The following is an 18,405-nucleotide window of genomic DNA, read 5'->3' on the forward strand; positions in this document are numbered from 1 at the left end:
ACATGACAAAAAATGTTTAGCGGTCAACTCTATAAGGACCTTTCCAATTTGAGAGGCTATGGTAGAAAATAGTTGACCTTATCGCCGTAAGAAATACTAGAAATCAGGGGCTCATAAGTAGGGGCAATCAACTGTGTATTTATAAGTGCCACGGCGTTTCCTATGATCAGGCTATTTCTAGAAGCACGCGCACGAACGGACCAATCAGCTACGTTGACGCTTGGCCCGGCTGATGCCAATGTGTGTACGATAGTGTGCTTTTAAAGTCCACATCAATGAAGTCAATTAAAGCAAAAATATGCTGACTTTAACAAAAAAATATATATATATTTCATGAAAGAACAATCGAACGACAACCAAATTTTGTAGGTGTCATGTATGTTTCAAGTGGGGTGCAATGAGATGGTCACGTGACGTCATCAATGGCGTCACTAAAAGTAAACTACCCTGACGCCGAAACATCGTATGACATATTAACTTGTTATGTGTCATGTAGATGTCAAGACTGGGGGGGAAGGGGGGGTTTAACAAGCTGGTAGCGTGATCTGTTAAATCGTTGACATCATCAAAAACAGAAATATAATAATTATATTTAATATTTCTTAAATTATTAAGCGAAAATAAGCAAAGTTTTGGTCGTTTGGATCCCCGCTTTTAGGCAATGCCTAAATCTTTATAATGGCGGGAATGCTATGCAATTTTACGAAATGTTGCACGCGCACGTCCGTTAGAGCCTCTCTTTGGTGTTAACACATTGACCCCTCAACCGGCCTGTACCGGCTTTGGGAAGTACCCACAACCCAAAAAATTCATAAATGCAAACTAAACACAACAAGATGAAGATACTCAGGCATCAGTCTAAGGGATAAATGGTCTTGAAGATATGCATCCAACCAAGGTGTTGGCAACTACTCTTAAGCCAAATAATAGCACAGGTTCTTTGACAAATTTTAAATCGAACAAGGAAAGAAAAGCAGAATCACCCCTCTCAATAAAACGCTCAAAATACAACACAAGGGAGAGATATCAGCAAACACAGCTCAAGACACAAATAGATACCTTTATTCTGATCCTCCAGGTTCATTTCCATGGCCTCAAAACACAATGTCCACTCCTTGAAGGCTTGTAAAACCACGAAGATGCCTTTACGGATTGAAAAGCATTCTGGGAGATCCAGGGAAAATTCACGAGCGGAGGGCCAGTCAACACTCCTCTCCCCAAAGTCTTTTCACCCCGAAGCCAAACAAATCAATTCCGGGTCATACAGACCTATAATAGCAGTGTAAACAATTTTGGAATCACTTTGGTTTCAAAAAAGACAGCATTTAGGAGAGCTGTGGTGATTCATTAGAAAATTATTTTCTCATCCAGGCAAAGCCAAACAAGAAAAAATCATCATGAATCCACCTTTGCTTGCAAATATCCATAAGCAAAGCACTCAATTATGCGCCAAAAGACTTCATGATGTCCTGAGACACTCTCCTAATATGCTCATAGCTGTATTGTTGATGAAAAATACAAGCAACCATCAACTTGTGCTGGCTTCAGCACAACGACAAGGGATTAAAAGTGGGGACCGCAAAGCACTGTTGGAAAGCTTGGATACCGCTGACTAGGTGCACCTGTGTTTGACTTTGACGGGCTGTATAAACCTCAGAATAGGGGGGGGATGTATCTGTTTTCAGTCTGTTTTTTTTTGTAAATTCAGCTCAAAAATAGCCAGGAGTCAATGGGTTAAACTACAGGCCTCCCAAGTATTGTAGTTTAAACTGAGAAAAAGTCTATTGAAAACAAAAAGAGCCAGACGTGAAATGCAGTCTGAAATGGAATTTATCTGATACATATTGCATGGCATTTTATCCCAATCCGATATGTGAAAACTCTAAAACCCTAAAACGACGACGTGTAGAGGAATGAAATCTAATAATTGGTTCAAAACAGAGCTTAATGGTGTTTACGATGTTTTTATTGTTATCAACACAACGTCATACGAAATGTAGATATTGGAGGTGCCAATCTTGTATATAGTTGTCGGGCTTCCCGTGTTTTGTTATATAATTTGCAACTACCAGCAGTCATTATCCGATTCGACAAAATACCATTTTCATTTCCTCACTTTATTCCCACTTATCAGGTTAGTAAAGCACCAACATACTTTTTAAACCCTCATTTCTGATACTCAAATCAAATCACAGATAATAACCCCTGACTAGATTAAGCACACACGATTGAACTTGCATCATTGCTCATTCGTCTGGTTACGACCCCAATAGTCGCTGTGTTCTTTTTGCACTTGAGACCACGCTTAAATGCGTCTCTAATATGCTTACTGGAGTATGCGTAAACCAAGGGGTTTACAGGGCAAGATAAAAACACCATCCACATAGCGAGTCGATATAACCACCGCGGAGTAACATACCCACCACTGCCGCAGTTATTCACCATAAAATACGGGCCCCACGATAAAAAGAACACCAAAAACAGCATAAGTCCAGTTTTGGCGATCTTGTACTCTCGTGGGATCACCGCACGTGAGCGCAGCTTTGCAGATATTTGGGTCAAGGCTCGGAGCTGAAGTGTTGCGCTTTGCTTTTTCACTTTTGGAATTTCTAGGAAATGGCCTGTGTTTCGGCGAGATGCGCATGGACTCGGCTCGGGGAAGAGACTGGCGGTGCGATCGCGAAGGGCGGGAAAATTAATCTCAGCTACCGTGCAAGTGCTACTCTCGAACATGCTATTTGCTACAGAAATCTTGCGCTTTCTGGATCCAGTAGAAAGGGGTATACCCAAGGTCGCTTTCGGCAAAGTCGCACTCCATGTGGAGACCCTGCGATCGTGTTTTCGTATAGCGCTGAAAATCAAGCCATAAGTCAACACAAGCACCGCCATGGGAATTCCAAACCCCACAACAAGCATAAAGACGTAATAGCCGCATTGCGTTTGCCAATTCGGTGAGCAGCTCATAGTTATCGGGTGATAGGAGTACTCGGTCCAGCCCGTCAGGGGTAGGGAGCCACAGAACATCGCCAGTAGCCACGTGACTAGAAGCATTAGCAGGGCCCGCTTGACCGTAAAGTTGTTCTTGTATTTCATCGGACGGACGACAGCGAAGTAGCGATCGACGCTTATGCAGCACAAAGTCGCGACTGATGCCACGAGGAGAGTTATGCAAAGCATGCCATTTACCTAAAAACAAACGTCATGTTTAACTGCTAGTAGCACGTAATTTGATACTTTCGCGAAATCCCACCAAATTCGGCATACTGTTACTAGACATCCTCGTATTCAGCACTGCACCATCCATTTCGTCAAATATTAAAAGGAAACTAGTTTTTTTTCGACTCCAAAGATTCCGAATCTAATTATCGTGGCACGATAATTAGGTAATATGAATTACATCTACCGTTCTACATATCGCATGTAGTGCTATTATAGCGTCGTTTTGGTTTGAAAATGCAGAAAAGAAACCTGTCGATTGTATTTTTGTTTTTGTTTTTATCTCTACTCAATTGAAGCTCAGGACATTTGCAAACAGGGGAAGCCCGCGTTGAAAATCTACTCCATACAAGCTTTTTAATATTCAAAAAATAATTACCGAAGTACCCTACGGCAGCGTTACTTACGATAAGACCATAATAAACACCAGGGTCTATGTCAAATGCCAAGTGGAATGAATAAAAAGGTACTTAAAGTGAATGATATAATACATAAGGTCCCCGAATGGTCCCCGAAAAAAACCTTGTTCACCCAATATGCTATTTAACTGGTACCCGAATTGTCCCGAAATTCCTCGGGTAAGTGCTAGCTAAGGACATTCGGTGGCTCTTGTACAGGCTCTCATACTATCACCTAGTACTCAGCAAGTTTTAGAGACGAACAACAACACGGTGCAGTTCATGGGAATAAAGCTCGTTATATCTTGTACTTATCCTGTTTATCGCGACAATTAGAAAGCTCATTTTCAAGTTAAAAACAGGCTTGTACCCTTAAGGAAGGCTACAAAGACGTCAATCAAAGTCGGAAATATAATTTTTACCTGTTTTAAAACATCCGTGTATAAAAAAAAAACCTTTAGGAAGAACGTGTAAGAATGAAAATTATTTATAATTTTTTATTGTTCATTCAAAAATAAAAAAATATCTTACTTATTTTATTTTAAATAGGCAGTATAAAAATTTGTGGAGGCTGGCTAAAAAAACTTGTTTTTACCCTCCCCTTTTATTTATATAGCAGAGGGAGGGGCATAAACACAATTTAGTGCTGCCGCCAAACATAAATCATCTTTTATTTTAATGTTTCTGCCGACGGAACAGTTGAGATTTGTTTCCTCAGATCGAATGTGATTTTTTCGTTATCTTCGCTGATGATGCTGGGAGATAATTCGCAAAAGGACAATTGCTTATTGTATGGAAGCTGCTTTTGATCTTTTAATCATATGATGGAAGTATATGTCGATTAAAACCCAGAATCAATTTTGTAACTTGTTGTTATGTGAAACAATGATGTTTCACTTTTCCTATCCTACTTCTGCACAGCCGTTCTTAGCGTCAGGCTAAAATAAGCCGCTCTTGCAAGACTCCTCTGAAGTTTATCAATAATTTTGTAATGATGAAGTGAGTCAGACCAAGAAAAAAATGAAACAATATGTGAGACTCTATCAATAAACAGTATTTTTGTTAGTTTATTAGTACTCTTTGTTGGAAAAACATTCGTATACGATACCAGAAAACGCTACTCTGAACATAACACGGCGACGTCAAGAGCCGTTCACGGGGCGATTGCTTAGCTGTAAGCATATTTTTGTACGCCTTCTGGTTTATGTACCAGTCAATTGAAATCACAGCACCCCGAGGACACACCCCGGGACATAGCGGGTAAAATAACCTTTATGTGGTGTTAAATGCTCGTTACTTTCCCGACTACCTGTGACGCTGTTAAAACCCCGATACAGGGCTAATAGGTGTTAAAATCCCCGTATAACCGTAACCTTCCCGGTGTGTCCCGGGGGTCTGGGGGGCCGGGCCGTCATTTGACTGGTGCATTACCGGCATGCAGTTGACGGCAAAGAAGCTAGTATTTCCACCATGTCTCGCTCGATTATAACAATATAGTTGTGTTGTAAATCAAGGTCATGTGGCAAATTTAAAATGTTCCCAGGCCGTTCAACATTGCAATAATTATTGATCAGCCAGCCAACCTGTGTTGACTTTCTTGAATGTGGGAATTCAATTTGTTCATGATATAGCAAAACTCGCTATAGATGTTTTGTTTCCACACTCTAGACGTTTCCCAAAACTATATGTTTCCCCCAACTTTTGTCTATATCAAAATAACTATTTCTCTTTAGGAAACAATATATATTCATACCCAGAAACCGGAAGCATTCTATTTCAAAATCAATAAAGCTCAAATATGCTAACAGCTTAGCAATCGCCGTCTGTGTCCCCGTGCACGGCCCTTGTCTTCGCCGTGTTCAGATGGCGTTTTCATTCGTATGCGAATGATTTCCCAGCAAAGAGTGTTCTGCAAGTGTCTTCAACAGATGTGTTCTGCAAGTGTCTTCAACAGATTGGTCTGGTAAATGCGCAGAACACTGGAATTCGCCAGTGTAGGGGGGGGGGGGGGGGGGAGCGCAGTCATATATATAATATGCAAAATTATGACCGCTTTTTGGTGTTCGAAAAAGAAGAGGGAGGCAGGCGTTGACATGCAGCCCCTAGCTACGTTCCCGCCAAGTGGCAAGTTGTATTTCAGGGAAAAAAGGGTCGAAAAATGGTCGTGCAATGTAGTAACTTCTGGTGTGTATTCTGTGCTGGGCGATACGTCAACTCACATGACCGCAAATCTTGTTTGTCCCAGGCCCCTCTCCCTCTCCCCTCGCGGCTCGGTATAACAAGATGGTTTGATGCCAACCGCAAATTAACGCCTCAGATTGCTTACAGAGTATCTTGAAATACTCCGAAAAAGGCCGAAGCGTATTCTTGTTTTCTTTCTAATTAAATAATCATGTATAGTGACCCTTGCCTATAGTGTGTTTATTCGCTAGATAACAAATAATGCCATTACCTGATTACTGACAGAAGATCCATATCACCGCGATAGGGATCCGTTATCGGCCGACAGGCCTCGAGACAAGATTTTCCCAAAAACAAATCCTGGCACTCATCACATCAGACAAAAACATCGATTTTAGACGGACGGATATATACATTCAACGCTTTGTTAAAAAGTGCGATGCCGCATCTCAGATGAGTCCACTATTACAAAATACCAAAGCTTAACTGTTGTTCTTGCAAAGACACGTTTTCAAATAAAAGAATTGGACTCGCTTCTCAAGTCTCTGCGGCTATCGGATAAATGCATTCAAGCAAAAACCTCATCGAAAAAGATTTTCTCGTATATGAGCTGTTGACGACAAAATTGGAGTCTAAGTGTTTTGATGATTATCTGTTTTTCGTAGACACTGCAAGGAACAAGTGCGTGTTGTTTCATAAGGCCAAATTGTAAGGGCATATCTTCTTGGATTGTTACATTTTCTGCATTTGGCAGATTGCTTGATCTCATTTATGTTATATCCATATATAATATAAGAGAATGGAAAGCCTTACCGTGCAAAAGACATTCCCGTAAGTGCAGTTCCTATGGACCACTCCACGGTAGCTAAGTGGGATGATGAATAAAGCGATGAAGCTGTTCGACACCGACAAATTCACGATAAATATGTTTGTCGTTCGTTTTCGCAAATGTTTGTTCCGCATAATGACAGCACTAACAGTTATGTTCAGTGTTACTGAGAATGTTATGACGATTATTGCACTGGCTGCCTCGAAGAGGCTCAAAGAATCCAGCGATGAAAAGTCGGTAGCATTTCGCGTATCATGGTAAGAAGCGTTTTCCAGAAGCATTCTTCGACAAACCCAAATCCGTGATTTCGACGCTTAAGGCTAAAAGTTTGAGCTAATGTTTTTTCCTCCTCAGCCGGGAGATTGCGATTTTCTCAGTTCAAGACAAAGGCGGAATTGTGATCTTCAATCCCTCCTTATGACTTGTATTTGATCCAATTTGCACCCCGTGCCGTACTTGATGAGAAAGCACCGGTATAGTTGAACTCCGGCTCGTAAAAACATATTTTTGAGTTTTCCAAAAGACAACGCTAATAAGCTAACAGACAAAGGATTCTAGTATACGAAAAAAGAAAACATTAAGGTGTTAACAACAGCGAGTGTTTGACACCTGTGGTTCGCCAAAGATTTTTCTCCGTGCTCCTTCCAAGTAGGTTGATATGGCTGCTATCATATAACAACGGCATTTGGTTTTGTTTGACACCAATGTGTGCAAGCCATCTAAACCCATTTCCGCTATAGAATAAGAAGAGTAAAAAACCATAGACAATAATCCGCGAATATTGGCTCGTTTGTGTGACTGTTGACAGCTGGTCCGCGATCGCTGGAATCTCGGCAGGATGTCGAATACTTATTCACACTGGCAGATGATTTATGCAAAGGAATTATGCAAAGGTTGACTGTAGTTTTCTAACCGCTGGCGTGAGGTGATGTTTTTGTGCCTATTATCTTGCTCAGCCTTTCTTTTTTGTGTAAATAACTGAGCGGGATCTTTCTTTTTGCTTCCAGGCGGTATTAAATGTTTTTATTTTTGCACTCGCCCTCGGGACTGCGCGCTGCAAAAATCTAAAGAGACTGGCTAAGCGGATTTTTTTACCTTAAAGAAATCTACACTTATGCTGTTTTACATTACTTTCGTCCTTTGAAGGTTCAAGGAGAAGAGGTTCCACTGTCTAAAATAAAAAAAACCCGTCGTTTTAAATTAGGGGTGTAGTTACCCGTTAGGCGTTAGAATCACGCGATAGCCACCAATTGGAAATGGAGAGACAAATAATTGGGAAATGTTTGGCATAACATTTTCTTTCCCTCAGGGAGCGCTGATAATCATTTCATCTTACTAAATACTGTGATTTCGGTCAAATCACCCGGAGAATTTTCTTATGATAGCCGAAATAATATTTCGCTCGCGCCTTAGAAATATGCCAAGGCGAAATAAGCTCGGTCCCAGGCCTTTGTTGAATTGAAATAGCTTTCATAACTTGTCTCTCCTGTCATCTTTCTTCATCTCTGTTCCCTGCTTCAAATCTTTCATAGAGTTTCCTGGTGATTTCATGTTCCACTCCTGACTGGGGTTTGCTTTTTACCTGGTCCACAACCTGGAATTGATGAGACCTATGTTGCTTTAATACCGTGGAAGCGTTTTTCACGTGTCCATTCTGTTTAATGGCAAGGTACCACTGCTTGTGTCGGTCTTCACCGTTGTATTGATATGAGCTGAATGTGTGAAAATAGTTCTCTGCACGGGTCTCACGCAGAAGGGTTTCCACGCTCGTGTTTGCCTGTCAAATTGAGAAAACAATAAGTACCAGAAATTACAAGAGTTTTCATGCACAGAGCGCATGAGTGATAATGCGTATAAGAGTCAAACTGCGCACCGCGTATAAGAGTCAAACTGCGCACAGCGTATAAGAGTCAGCTGCGCACCGCGTGTAAGTGTCAGACTGCGCACCGCGTATAAGAGTCAGACTGCGCACCGCGTATAAGAAACAGACTGCGCCGCGTATAAGAGTCAGACTGTGCACTGTGTATAAGAGTCAGACTGCGCACCGCGTATAAGAGTCAGACTGCGCACTGCGTATAAGAGTCAGACTGCGCACCGATATAAGAGTCAGACTGCGCACCGCGTATAAGAGTTAGCTGCGCACTGCGTATAAGAGTCAGACTGCGCACCGCGTATATCAGTCAGACTGCACACCGTGATTGCTATGCACGGTTTACGCCATACCGTCGCGTAAACTTGTCCTGTGTTGGAGATGGCAATGTACATGTCATGGGGAACACTTTTCACGCGGATCAGGCTACGTCCGTAAGACTCCAGCTCAAACAGACCTATAACATAAACAGGAATAAACTCCCTAAATATTTCATCATACAAGCGCATTGCTACTGGCGGGGCCCAAGGTCTGCACTACTTGGTAACCAAGGAACCATTCTCTTCTTGTTCTCAGGTTTTACAAATTTGTTAAACAATAAAAATTATCTGCCATCCCCCATCTCCCCTTCCCACCCATACTTCTCAATAATTAGTTGCGCGCCTGCCGTAAATGTAAGGCTGGAAAAGAGGTACATGACTGGACCTTGTATAAAGACGTCACTGTATAACACATTTAGGTAAAGGATTTCATATTGTCCATAATGACTCCTTTTCGAATTATACAAGGCCGGTAAAAGACCAGGTAGAATGGTAGAATGGTAGAAAACAATAACTTAAAAGACTAGTCACAAGCAGCAAGTAATGATAGGCTGTGCGCTTACAGCAGATGCGAATTCGACGATGATAAAATAAATAAAAAGAGTTCGATCCCGATTACACTAAATGAGAGCCGGAAAGCAGGTTAAAAATCCGCAGCTCTCCATTATTTTTCTCTGTTGCAAGACAATGCATTTTTGACCAAGCCTCAAGAGGGTTCAAGTAGAGAAATCATCACTTAAGCTAAGTGTCCTCTTGATCTGGTGCTAGTAATCCCACCCACTAGGAATCACATTTAAATGTGACCTGGCATGTCAAAATATAACTCTGACCTCACACTCACAAGTTTGACGATAGACCGATAGATCCTCATGAGGAGAGTGAAGTAGGCGGAGCACTCGTCCAGCAAAGCTTGGATGTTCATCCTACTCCCTCCCCTCCTCCGCACTTACCATACATGCTAGTGATATTCGCCGATAGACTGCCCTTGAGCGTACCGCCCGGTAACATCACGAGGTGAAATCCCGTCTTACAGTACAGCTTGACTTTTCGTCGAAATGTCGGCGTCCGTACTATTCCCGTTAATTGGTTGAAAGGGCTTTGTGACGGTAACCCTGTGGTGCTGTATCTCTTTGTCTTGGAAGTGGGCGTTGTGGCGTTCTTTCTTGGAGGTTTCGGGCTCTTGAATAGCGAAACAAGAACTAGAAGACTCGTTACGATCTGTAGAAAAGCAAAACAAGAACTACAACACTTGTTACGATCTGTAGAATTCAAGACAAGAACTAGAAGACTCGTTACGATTTCTTTTTAAATAAAAAAGGGCACTGTTAGCTATGAATTAATGAGTAGCGAACAGAATACAGCGCATACAATTGCCAAGCACTCAATTCTATCAAGATATTGAAATCTAAGAGCATAGTATGGAGATACCAATTTACCCTCTCCAATAAATAAATGAATGACGTCGTTTCCATTGATACAAAAGTTCCAAGATAACTCGTACTAATTTACAGGTAATGTACAAGAGGGCAAGTTTTTACTTTGGCTTAGCAATGCACCTTGGGTAGGCTGAGCTGCATCCATCCACGTGTGGTAGCCAACAAAAAAGCTACGGCATTCACGTGATCAACACGTGTAACAGTTAAGAAAAACATCGTTACTCACCGGCGACTGGCCAGCCATCCAACCGTGCCTTGACTGTGTTCCCCTTGATACAAGGATCGAGTTGAATGACCTTATAACAAGTTTAAGAGAAACTTCATACACGTGACCCTTGTAGGATGTCGTCGATATCCTAGGAACAAAGGAAGAAGATGAAGGTCTAAAGAATTTAAACGTGATGGAAGACCCCTAAAAGTGTGATTCCATGCGCCCATGCCGACAGATAGTGATACCTGTCTTATGAAACTCATTGAACATGCGTTTTAACATTTCTATTGCAACAGTCCCATGTGCAGATTTGTCAACCAATCGTCGCCCAAGATCACCCGTTTTGCTTCTTATCACGATTTTCTCCAGTTATTCACCGATAATGAGTGTAACGGATACTCAGCCATCCCCACGAACCATGCCGATGTGATCAGTCCTTGGTGAGATACGCTTAATGTCCTACACGTGGCACCTCATTACCTCGTGGATCACTTAATTCTACTAGTCGAAACACTTTGGAAGCTAGTTTCTACTGGTTAAATCTCTTTGAAAGCGATTATCTTTTCTAAGGGTTTTTCTATCTCAGGGATTTTAGTTTAGAGCCTGGGGCTTTAAGTACTCAACTGTTTCCGGTTTTTAATCAAAGTAAGGTCACACTATTGATATTGCTGCTTATGTAATTGCCTACCTCAAACAACGACGAGAGCACGTAAACACAAGAAAGAGCCTCTACAATTCTCGGAACTTATACGGTAATCTCGGGAAGATCTACTTAGCATGTATAACACTCACTTCAATAAGCTAGTGACAGTTAATTTATATTACAACACTTTATATTAAACAATGAGTAGCAAAAGTGTTAATACCCTTATATTGCAAAATAAAAATTAAATAAAAGTTTAATGCTGACTTAGCTGAAATGCTTTTCCATTCAACCATGGATGTATGTTCTGCTTCTAATTAGAACCGAGGTATGTTTTTTAATTTTTTTGGTGACTGTTTTAAGGAAGCAATAAGGAATAGCGGAATTCTATTTAAGGGAGAAATGTATAGCTGAATGCGCACACGACATTGGACCGTGGTCCATGGCATTTAAGTGTTTTGATTTAATGTTGAATGAAGGTATCGAAACGGTCTGACAGACCACTCACCTCAATATACAGGTTTAAAGCAAGCATCTCCGGAGAATGTATATACGCAAGTTTTAACAAAAAAGAGCAAGAAAAAGCCTGACATATGCCTACCTCCCGCAGTGATGATTGCGAAAACAAATTGTCCTCATGAGCAAAAATGCCGCAGAAAGACGTTAGTCGCCCTTAATCATAAACGCATGGTCGTTGACGAGGAAGTAACAATAATGTCAGGCGATTTCTTAAGTATCCCCAGAGGATCTTGTAACACCATCTGTTTGGTTTGACTTTGTGCCACCGAGAGGCGAGGAATGCAAGTCGTGAGGGTAACATGTGGGGATTTCTCAGCTTCGGTTTAAAGCATCCTTACGGGGCATCCTATGCCAAGATTCGTTGCAAAGGTTTGCTAAAAGGGGAGCGGGGGTTCACAGACATAGTTATAAACTGAACTGTCTAGCGTGCCCTTTGCGCACATCCCTACCTGTTAACAAAGATGGGATAAGCCTTTAATCACTACAATATGCTAAAAACAAACTTTAGATCTGGACGAGTTTCACACCATTACTCACCTGTTTGCATGCTAGGGCAGGAGTCAATCGACTTCGAGGTAAGGGGCGAGTGATTAAAGGCGTGCAAACAAGCCAAAGTGTTCCTCTTTAAGCCAAAGATTCTCTTGCGCTGTCGTCCTCATTTACAGGAAAATTAGAATTAGCTTCTTTGCTAACTCAAGCACGCACTACAAAGATTTAGGAATTGGTTACGATTGGACGAGGGCGCTAACAAGTGGGACTACGCCTGGATTATAAACATACTTCGCGTTCGTATCGCGTCATTGATCGCGCGTACAATGTAAGGGATGAGTTACGCCCTTACAATCGTGACTCTGACAGGTGGATTAGGCCTTGGGATTATTTATAACTAAAGACAAAGCATTGCGTATTAATAGCGCTACAAGCCATAGACGAGCTTCAGGTACAAGCCATAGACGAGTGTGCGCTACAAGCCATAGACGAGTGTGCGCTACAAGCCATAGACGAGCGTGCGCTACAAGCCATAGATGAGCGTGCGCTACAAGCCATAGACGAGCGTGTGCAACAACCCATAGACGAGCGTGCGCTACAAGCCATAGACGAGTGTGTGCTTCAAGCCATAGACGAGTGTGTGCTACAAGCCATAGACGAGCGTGTGCTACAAGCTATAGACGAGTGTGTGCTACAAGCCATAGACGAGTGTGCGCTACAAGCCATAGACGAGCGTGCGCTACAAGCCATAGACGAGCGTGCGCTACAAGCCATAGACGGGTGTGTGCTACAAGCCATAGATGAGTGTGCGCTACAAGCCATAGACGAGTGTGCGCTACAAGCCATAGACGGGTGTGTGCTACAAGCCATAGATGTGTGTGCGCTACAAGCCATAGACGAGCGTGTGCTACAAGCCATAGATGAGCGTGTGCTACAAGCCATAGACGAGTGTGCGCTACAAGCCATAGACGAGTGTGCGCTACAAGCCATAGACGAGTGTGCGCTACAAGCCATAGACGAGTGTGCGCTACAAGCCATAGACGAGTGTGCGCTACAAGCCATAGACGAGTGTGCGCTACAAGCCATAGACGAGTGTGTGCTATAAGCCATAGACGAGCGTGTGCTACAAGCCATAGACGAGTGTGCGCTACAAGCCATAGACGAGCGTGTGCTACAAGCCATAGACGAGTGTGCGCTACAAGCCATAGACGAGCGTGTGAAACAAGCCATAGATGAGTGTGCGCTACAAGCCATAGACGAGTGTGCGCTACAAGTCATAGACGAGTGTGCGCTACAAGCCATAGACGAGCGTGTGCTACAAGCCATAGACGAGCGTGTGCTACAAGCCATAGACGAGTGTGCGCTACAAGCCATAGACGAGTGTGCGCTACAAGCCATAGACGAGCGTGCGCTACAAGCCATAGACGAGCGTGCGCTACAAGCCATAGACGAGTGTGCGCTACAAGCCATAGACGAGTGTGCGATACAAGCCATAGACGAGTGTGTGCTACAAGCCATAGATGAGTGTGTGCTGAAGCCATAGACGAGTGTGCGCTACAAGCCATAGATGAGTGTGCGCTACAAGCCATAGACGAGTGTGCGCTACAAGCCATAGATGAGTGTGCGCTACAAGCCATAGACGAGTGTGCGCTACAAGCCATAGACGAGTGTGCGCTACAAGCCATAGCCGAGCGTGTGCTACAAGCCACAGACGAGTGTGTGCAACAAGCCATAGACGAGCGTGTGCTACAAGCCATAGACGAGTGTGCTACAAGCCATAGACGAGTGTGCGCTACAAGTCATAGACGAGTGTGCGCTACAAGCCATAGACGAGCGTGCGCTACAAGCCATAGACGAGTGTGCGCTACAAGCCATAGACGAGTGTGCGCTACAAGCCACAGACGAGCGTGTGCTACAAGCCATAGACGAGTGTGTGCTACAAGCCATAGATGAGTGTGTGCTGAAGCCATAGACGAGTGTGCGCTACAAGCCATAGATGAGTGTGCGCTACAAGCCATAGACGAGTGTGCGCTACAAGCCATAGATGAGTGTGCGCTACAAGCCATAGACGAGTGTGCGCTACAAGCCATAGACGAGTGTGCGCTACAAGCCATAGACGAGCGTGTGCTACAAGCCATAGCCGAGCGTGTGCTACAAGCCATAGATGAGTGTGCGCTACAAGCCATAGACGAGTGTGCGCTACAAGCCATAGACGAGTGTGCGCTACAAGCCATAGACGAGCGTGTGCTACAAGCCATAGCCGAGCGTGTGCTACAAGCCATAGACGAGCGTGTGCTACAAGCCATATACGAGTGTGCGCTACAAGCCATAGCCGAGCGTGTGCTACAAGCCACAGACGAGTGTGTGCAACAAGCCATAGACGAGCGTGTGCTACAAGCCATAGACGAGTGTGCGCTACAAGTCATAGACGAGTGTGCGCTACAAGCCATAGCCGAGCGTGTGCTACAAGCCATAGACGAGTGTGCGCTACAAGTCATAGACGAGCGTGTGCTAAAAGCCATAGACGAGCGTGTGCTACAAGCCATAGACGAGTGTGCTACAAGCCATAGACGGGTGTGCGCTACAAGTCATAGACGAGTGTGTGCTATAAGTCATAGACGAGTGTGCGCTACAAGCCATAGAAAAGCGTGTGCTACAAGCCATAGACGAGTGTGCGCAACAAGCCATATATGAGTGTGCGCTACAAGCCATAGACGAGTGTGCGCTGGCTTTTAGCCCTGTAATATTCAAGTTTGACCAGGAACAAATTGAAACAGTAGCTGTCTCCAAAACGCTTTATTTTCTGATTTAGAAATTAACATACTATAAGACCCGAAATATCCAAGCACAGCAGTATCCAATTCATCAAAGCCGCACGTTCTTATGGGATAGACATGCAGAATTACAGCCTACTAGAGCCCAGTCTCCACAGGGTGCCAAGTGTACAAGTGCTCAGGGATGGACCGTCTATTAGAGCCTAGCCCCACTCAGGCATCAAGTGCGCAAGTGCTCATGGGATAGACATTTCTTTTCTTTAGCGGGAAAAACACTGCAAACAGGGCCAGTGGCGGGAGAATGTTATGCAAAAGGGCAAAAACATCTCACAGTTTTCAATATTCTGCGAACACTCGCGCACGATTTCTAACTGCAAAATCGCATTGTGGTGCCGTCATTCAAAATTCTTTAAGCACTGAAATGGTATCACGCCATTCCGTAAGGCGCTGACGAATCAAAAAGCACCAAATGTAATTCCGTTCGATTGAACCATGGAAGCCAAAAACCGGTGTAGCAGAACATTGAAAGTGGCAGTAATGCTGATGCTGTTTGCACCGAAAAGTATTTCATATAATTCTATAGTCTGTGGCGAAAGCAATGCAGAGACGGTCTTAAGATAGGTACTTTATTAAAACTTCTATAGATACATCTTTAATAACATATAGCTGCGACCCGGCTAGAAGTTGTTCTTAAGAAGTAAACTACGTCCACATTAACTGGGTGTTCGGATTAAGTGAGGTCCTACACGGTTTAAAGCTTCGGAAAGGTGATAAAGTGTCCGTGATAACCAGGGGGGGCTCTAAATTAATTTAAATGCCTTCCGTAGACACTTTGTATAGGAACAAGCATTTTTTTCTGTACTAAGTATCTGCCTCAGTGTTGTACGCTGACCAGTGAGCGATGTTCAGCAGACGCAAGGGCGGCGTGGTCGCGGGGCTCGTGAAAAGTGACATGGAGGTTGTGCGCATGACACTTGGCGGGACTGCCATCCCGTCGAACAGTCGCACTGCAATCAAAGTGCAGAATGTTCTTTTTATTCATGCTACGACTACAAGGACAGACAGATAGTTTAAAAATTCAAGAGTGATATGAACTCAAGTAAAAATTTTGTCAGGCAAGTGCTGTTTGGCAAAACTAGAAAGGGAACGTTAGTAGGATTTGATGGTTTTATTACAAGCCGATTCTGAGTTCATTAGCAAGTGAACGACGCTTTATCTCTGGCTACAGCGGACAACGAGCGACCCCGCCCTAAAAACAGTTAATAAGGCACTGATTCTACCAAAAACAAATTGTATTGTATGATAAATGTCGATCAAAGATGTCACTTGGACAGAACGCAGCTTACCTCGTCCCAATCGGAGACGATGTAATAACCCAGACTTCCTAAAAACAGAAAACATAAAAAATCAGACCATTTTTTGATCGATAGACTATTTAAATAGCAAAAGGGTAGAGAAAAAAAAACTGTCTAACTGTTCACAATCACGTTGAACTTAATTAACCGTTACATAGAGGCTAAGGCATTGAAAGATGTTTAGAACTGTTTAGCTGTACATTTTATAACGTCTGCTTGGAAGTTTTCAAAGACTAATAATTTATGAATTTTATTTTTCCTCTCACGCTGTAACAAAACAGTGGATTCCTTGTCATTTCGTACTTACGTCTTTCTCTCAATAAGCTGGCAACATCATTTTCGGATACTTCTAAAAAGACAAAATACAGGCTTAGCGGATAATCAACTTGTACGGGTAGTCTACGAGGGTACTTGTATTAAGCAAAATAACGGCCATAAAAAGGCTTACGTTAGATCAGAAGCACGATGCGAAATCTGTTTTGCTTACCACTAACACTGGGAAGTCGGCACTGCGCCAACTCAATAACGACCAAAGCCAGGAGTAGCACTTGAATTAAGCTTTTCATCTTGCTCGTCTGCCTTACTCTCGGTGTCCGCTACTCGGGTGTTCGTGGAGGGCTTTTATAAGAGCGTGAAAGGTCGACAGGTGCAAACCACTTGCCTAAAGGGAGGACAATTAGGCCACAACCAAACCTCTGATTAAAGTCATGATCACATTTTCTAGCCATTTCGAGTAAACTACGTATTCCGTTCGAGCCGTGATAATTGAGCTATTAAAGCGAAGGCAAACACTTGGCCTAGACGCCAACCACCTCCAGTAACCTCAGAATTGAGCTTTTCATGGTGATTCATGCCCGATTATATCAGTTCAATGACTTGGTCATATCTTTAGATGTGAAGTTAATAACTTGTGGGGCCGATAAAATACTGATTCGATAACAGACAATACAACGTCCCCGGTTGAATATCTTGATAGAAAACTTATTTCCTTCAGTATTCGCTTATCTCGACACTTCACTTAGTAAAACTGATTTTCATTAGGTATTCAACTACAAAATAGAAAAAGTAAACTAGAAAAGTCTGATAACTACATTTAAATTTCTTATTCGGAGATGCAATAGAGATTAAGCTTCAAACAAACAGCAAACGATGTGATATGGAAGAAAACGTAGAAATAAACTAGAATTTTTGGCATTTTCAAAAACATCTAATTCACCGATGCTGTATAATTTGAGTTTCAAATAAACAGCAAATGCGCAACAAGGAAAGAAAAAAGATTAGAAATGCCGAGTGAGAATGAAGTTCATGGAGGCTCATTAGAGGATTGGCGTCAAGCTGTCTTGCCTACGACACAGTACACGAGGTGTTAATGACGCCGCGATATCATGCCCCATTAACGAAAAGAGCTCTAAATGAACATCGCGCAAACCAATTCAACGAAGAAGTACCTACACTTTCTATGTAAACCCCGGGGAAATGGTAATACATACTTACCGCCCTGTTTCCTTTTTTACAACGGCGTTTAAGTTCAAAGTTATTTTGAAAAAATAAAATACAAAAATACACATCTACCGTCGTCAAAAGAATGATAAAAGCATAAGTAAAACCAACGATAAAAACATAATAATAATCCATAAAGGATGCAGAAAGTAAGTATGGAAATACCGTAGAGTATTTCCTTTATCCCTGCCGGCGTGTTTTCGTGCTGCAAAAACACCCCCGTTTTTAATTTAATTCCAATATTTATTATCTGTAGTTATTTATTTTATGCTGCTATTTTAAATGCTGTCAATGCGCCATTTAAGTGCGGGTACTTACAACAAAATGTTACAACAAATAATGATAAAACGCTATCAAATAGAAGTTATCACAATTGCTATATGTGATCAAAAAATGCTATTATTTGTTGGAATTGTATCTTCTTAAGCCCCGTGCAAACTGCGCCAGCACCTCCCAGCATTGCTGGCTAGTTTTCGCTCGACTGACATAGGACAAAGAACATGTAAAAATGGGAAATGGACTTTGTGACAATTCCCTTGGTCTTGTGGTCAGTCGAGCAAGAATCCGCCAGCAATGCTGGCCGGTGCTGGCGCAGTTTGCACGGGGCTTTAAGCCAAGTTTAAACGTCGTATTATCCATGAGCCGTATTCAATGCAAACATAGT

At 42.7% G+C, this 18,405-nt stretch overlaps 2 protein-coding genes across 4 annotated transcripts; both read right to left on the reverse strand.

Moving 5' to 3' along the window:
* Positions 1–1,948: 1,948 nt before the first annotated feature.
* On the reverse strand, positions 1,949–7,595 carry LOC5508510 (5-hydroxytryptamine receptor 1D). Its single transcript, XM_032377274.2, has 2 exons — positions 6,609–7,595; positions 1,949–3,186 (listed from the first exon to the last, which is right to left on the reverse strand). The coding sequence occupies exons 1-2, from the start codon at positions 6,903–6,905 to the stop codon at positions 2,215–2,217; spliced, it is 1,269 nt and encodes a 422-aa protein (XP_032233165.1). The 5' UTR covers positions 6,906–7,595; the 3' UTR covers positions 1,949–2,214.
* A 103-nt stretch (positions 7,596–7,698) lies between these two features.
* On the reverse strand, positions 7,699–11,835 carry LOC5508501 (fibroblast growth factor 9). Of its 3 annotated transcripts, none has more exons than XM_032377275.2 (5): positions 11,706–11,835; positions 10,477–10,606; positions 9,765–10,032; positions 8,848–8,951; positions 7,699–8,401 (listed from the first exon to the last, which is right to left on the reverse strand). In XM_032377275.2, exons 1-5 carry the CDS (start codon positions 11,741–11,743, stop codon positions 8,114–8,116), a joined length of 828 nt encoding a protein of 275 aa, XP_032233166.1. In that variant the 5' UTR covers positions 11,744–11,835; the 3' UTR covers positions 7,699–8,113. The 3 variants fall into 3 exon arrangements, with proteins under 3 accessions (XP_032233166.1, XP_032233167.1, XP_048580236.1); XM_032377276.2 differs by having other exon boundaries at positions 11,613–11,712; XM_048724279.1 differs by lacking the exon at positions 11,706–11,835 and adding an exon at positions 10,707–10,949.
* Between the last annotated feature and the right edge of the window lie 6,570 nt (positions 11,836–18,405).

Source organism: Nematostella vectensis, chromosome 2 (assembly GCF_932526225.1).
Source record: "Nematostella vectensis chromosome 2, jaNemVect1.1, whole genome shotgun sequence".
In the NCBI taxonomy this organism is placed as follows: Eukaryota; Metazoa; Cnidaria; class Anthozoa; order Actiniaria; family Edwardsiidae; genus Nematostella; species Nematostella vectensis.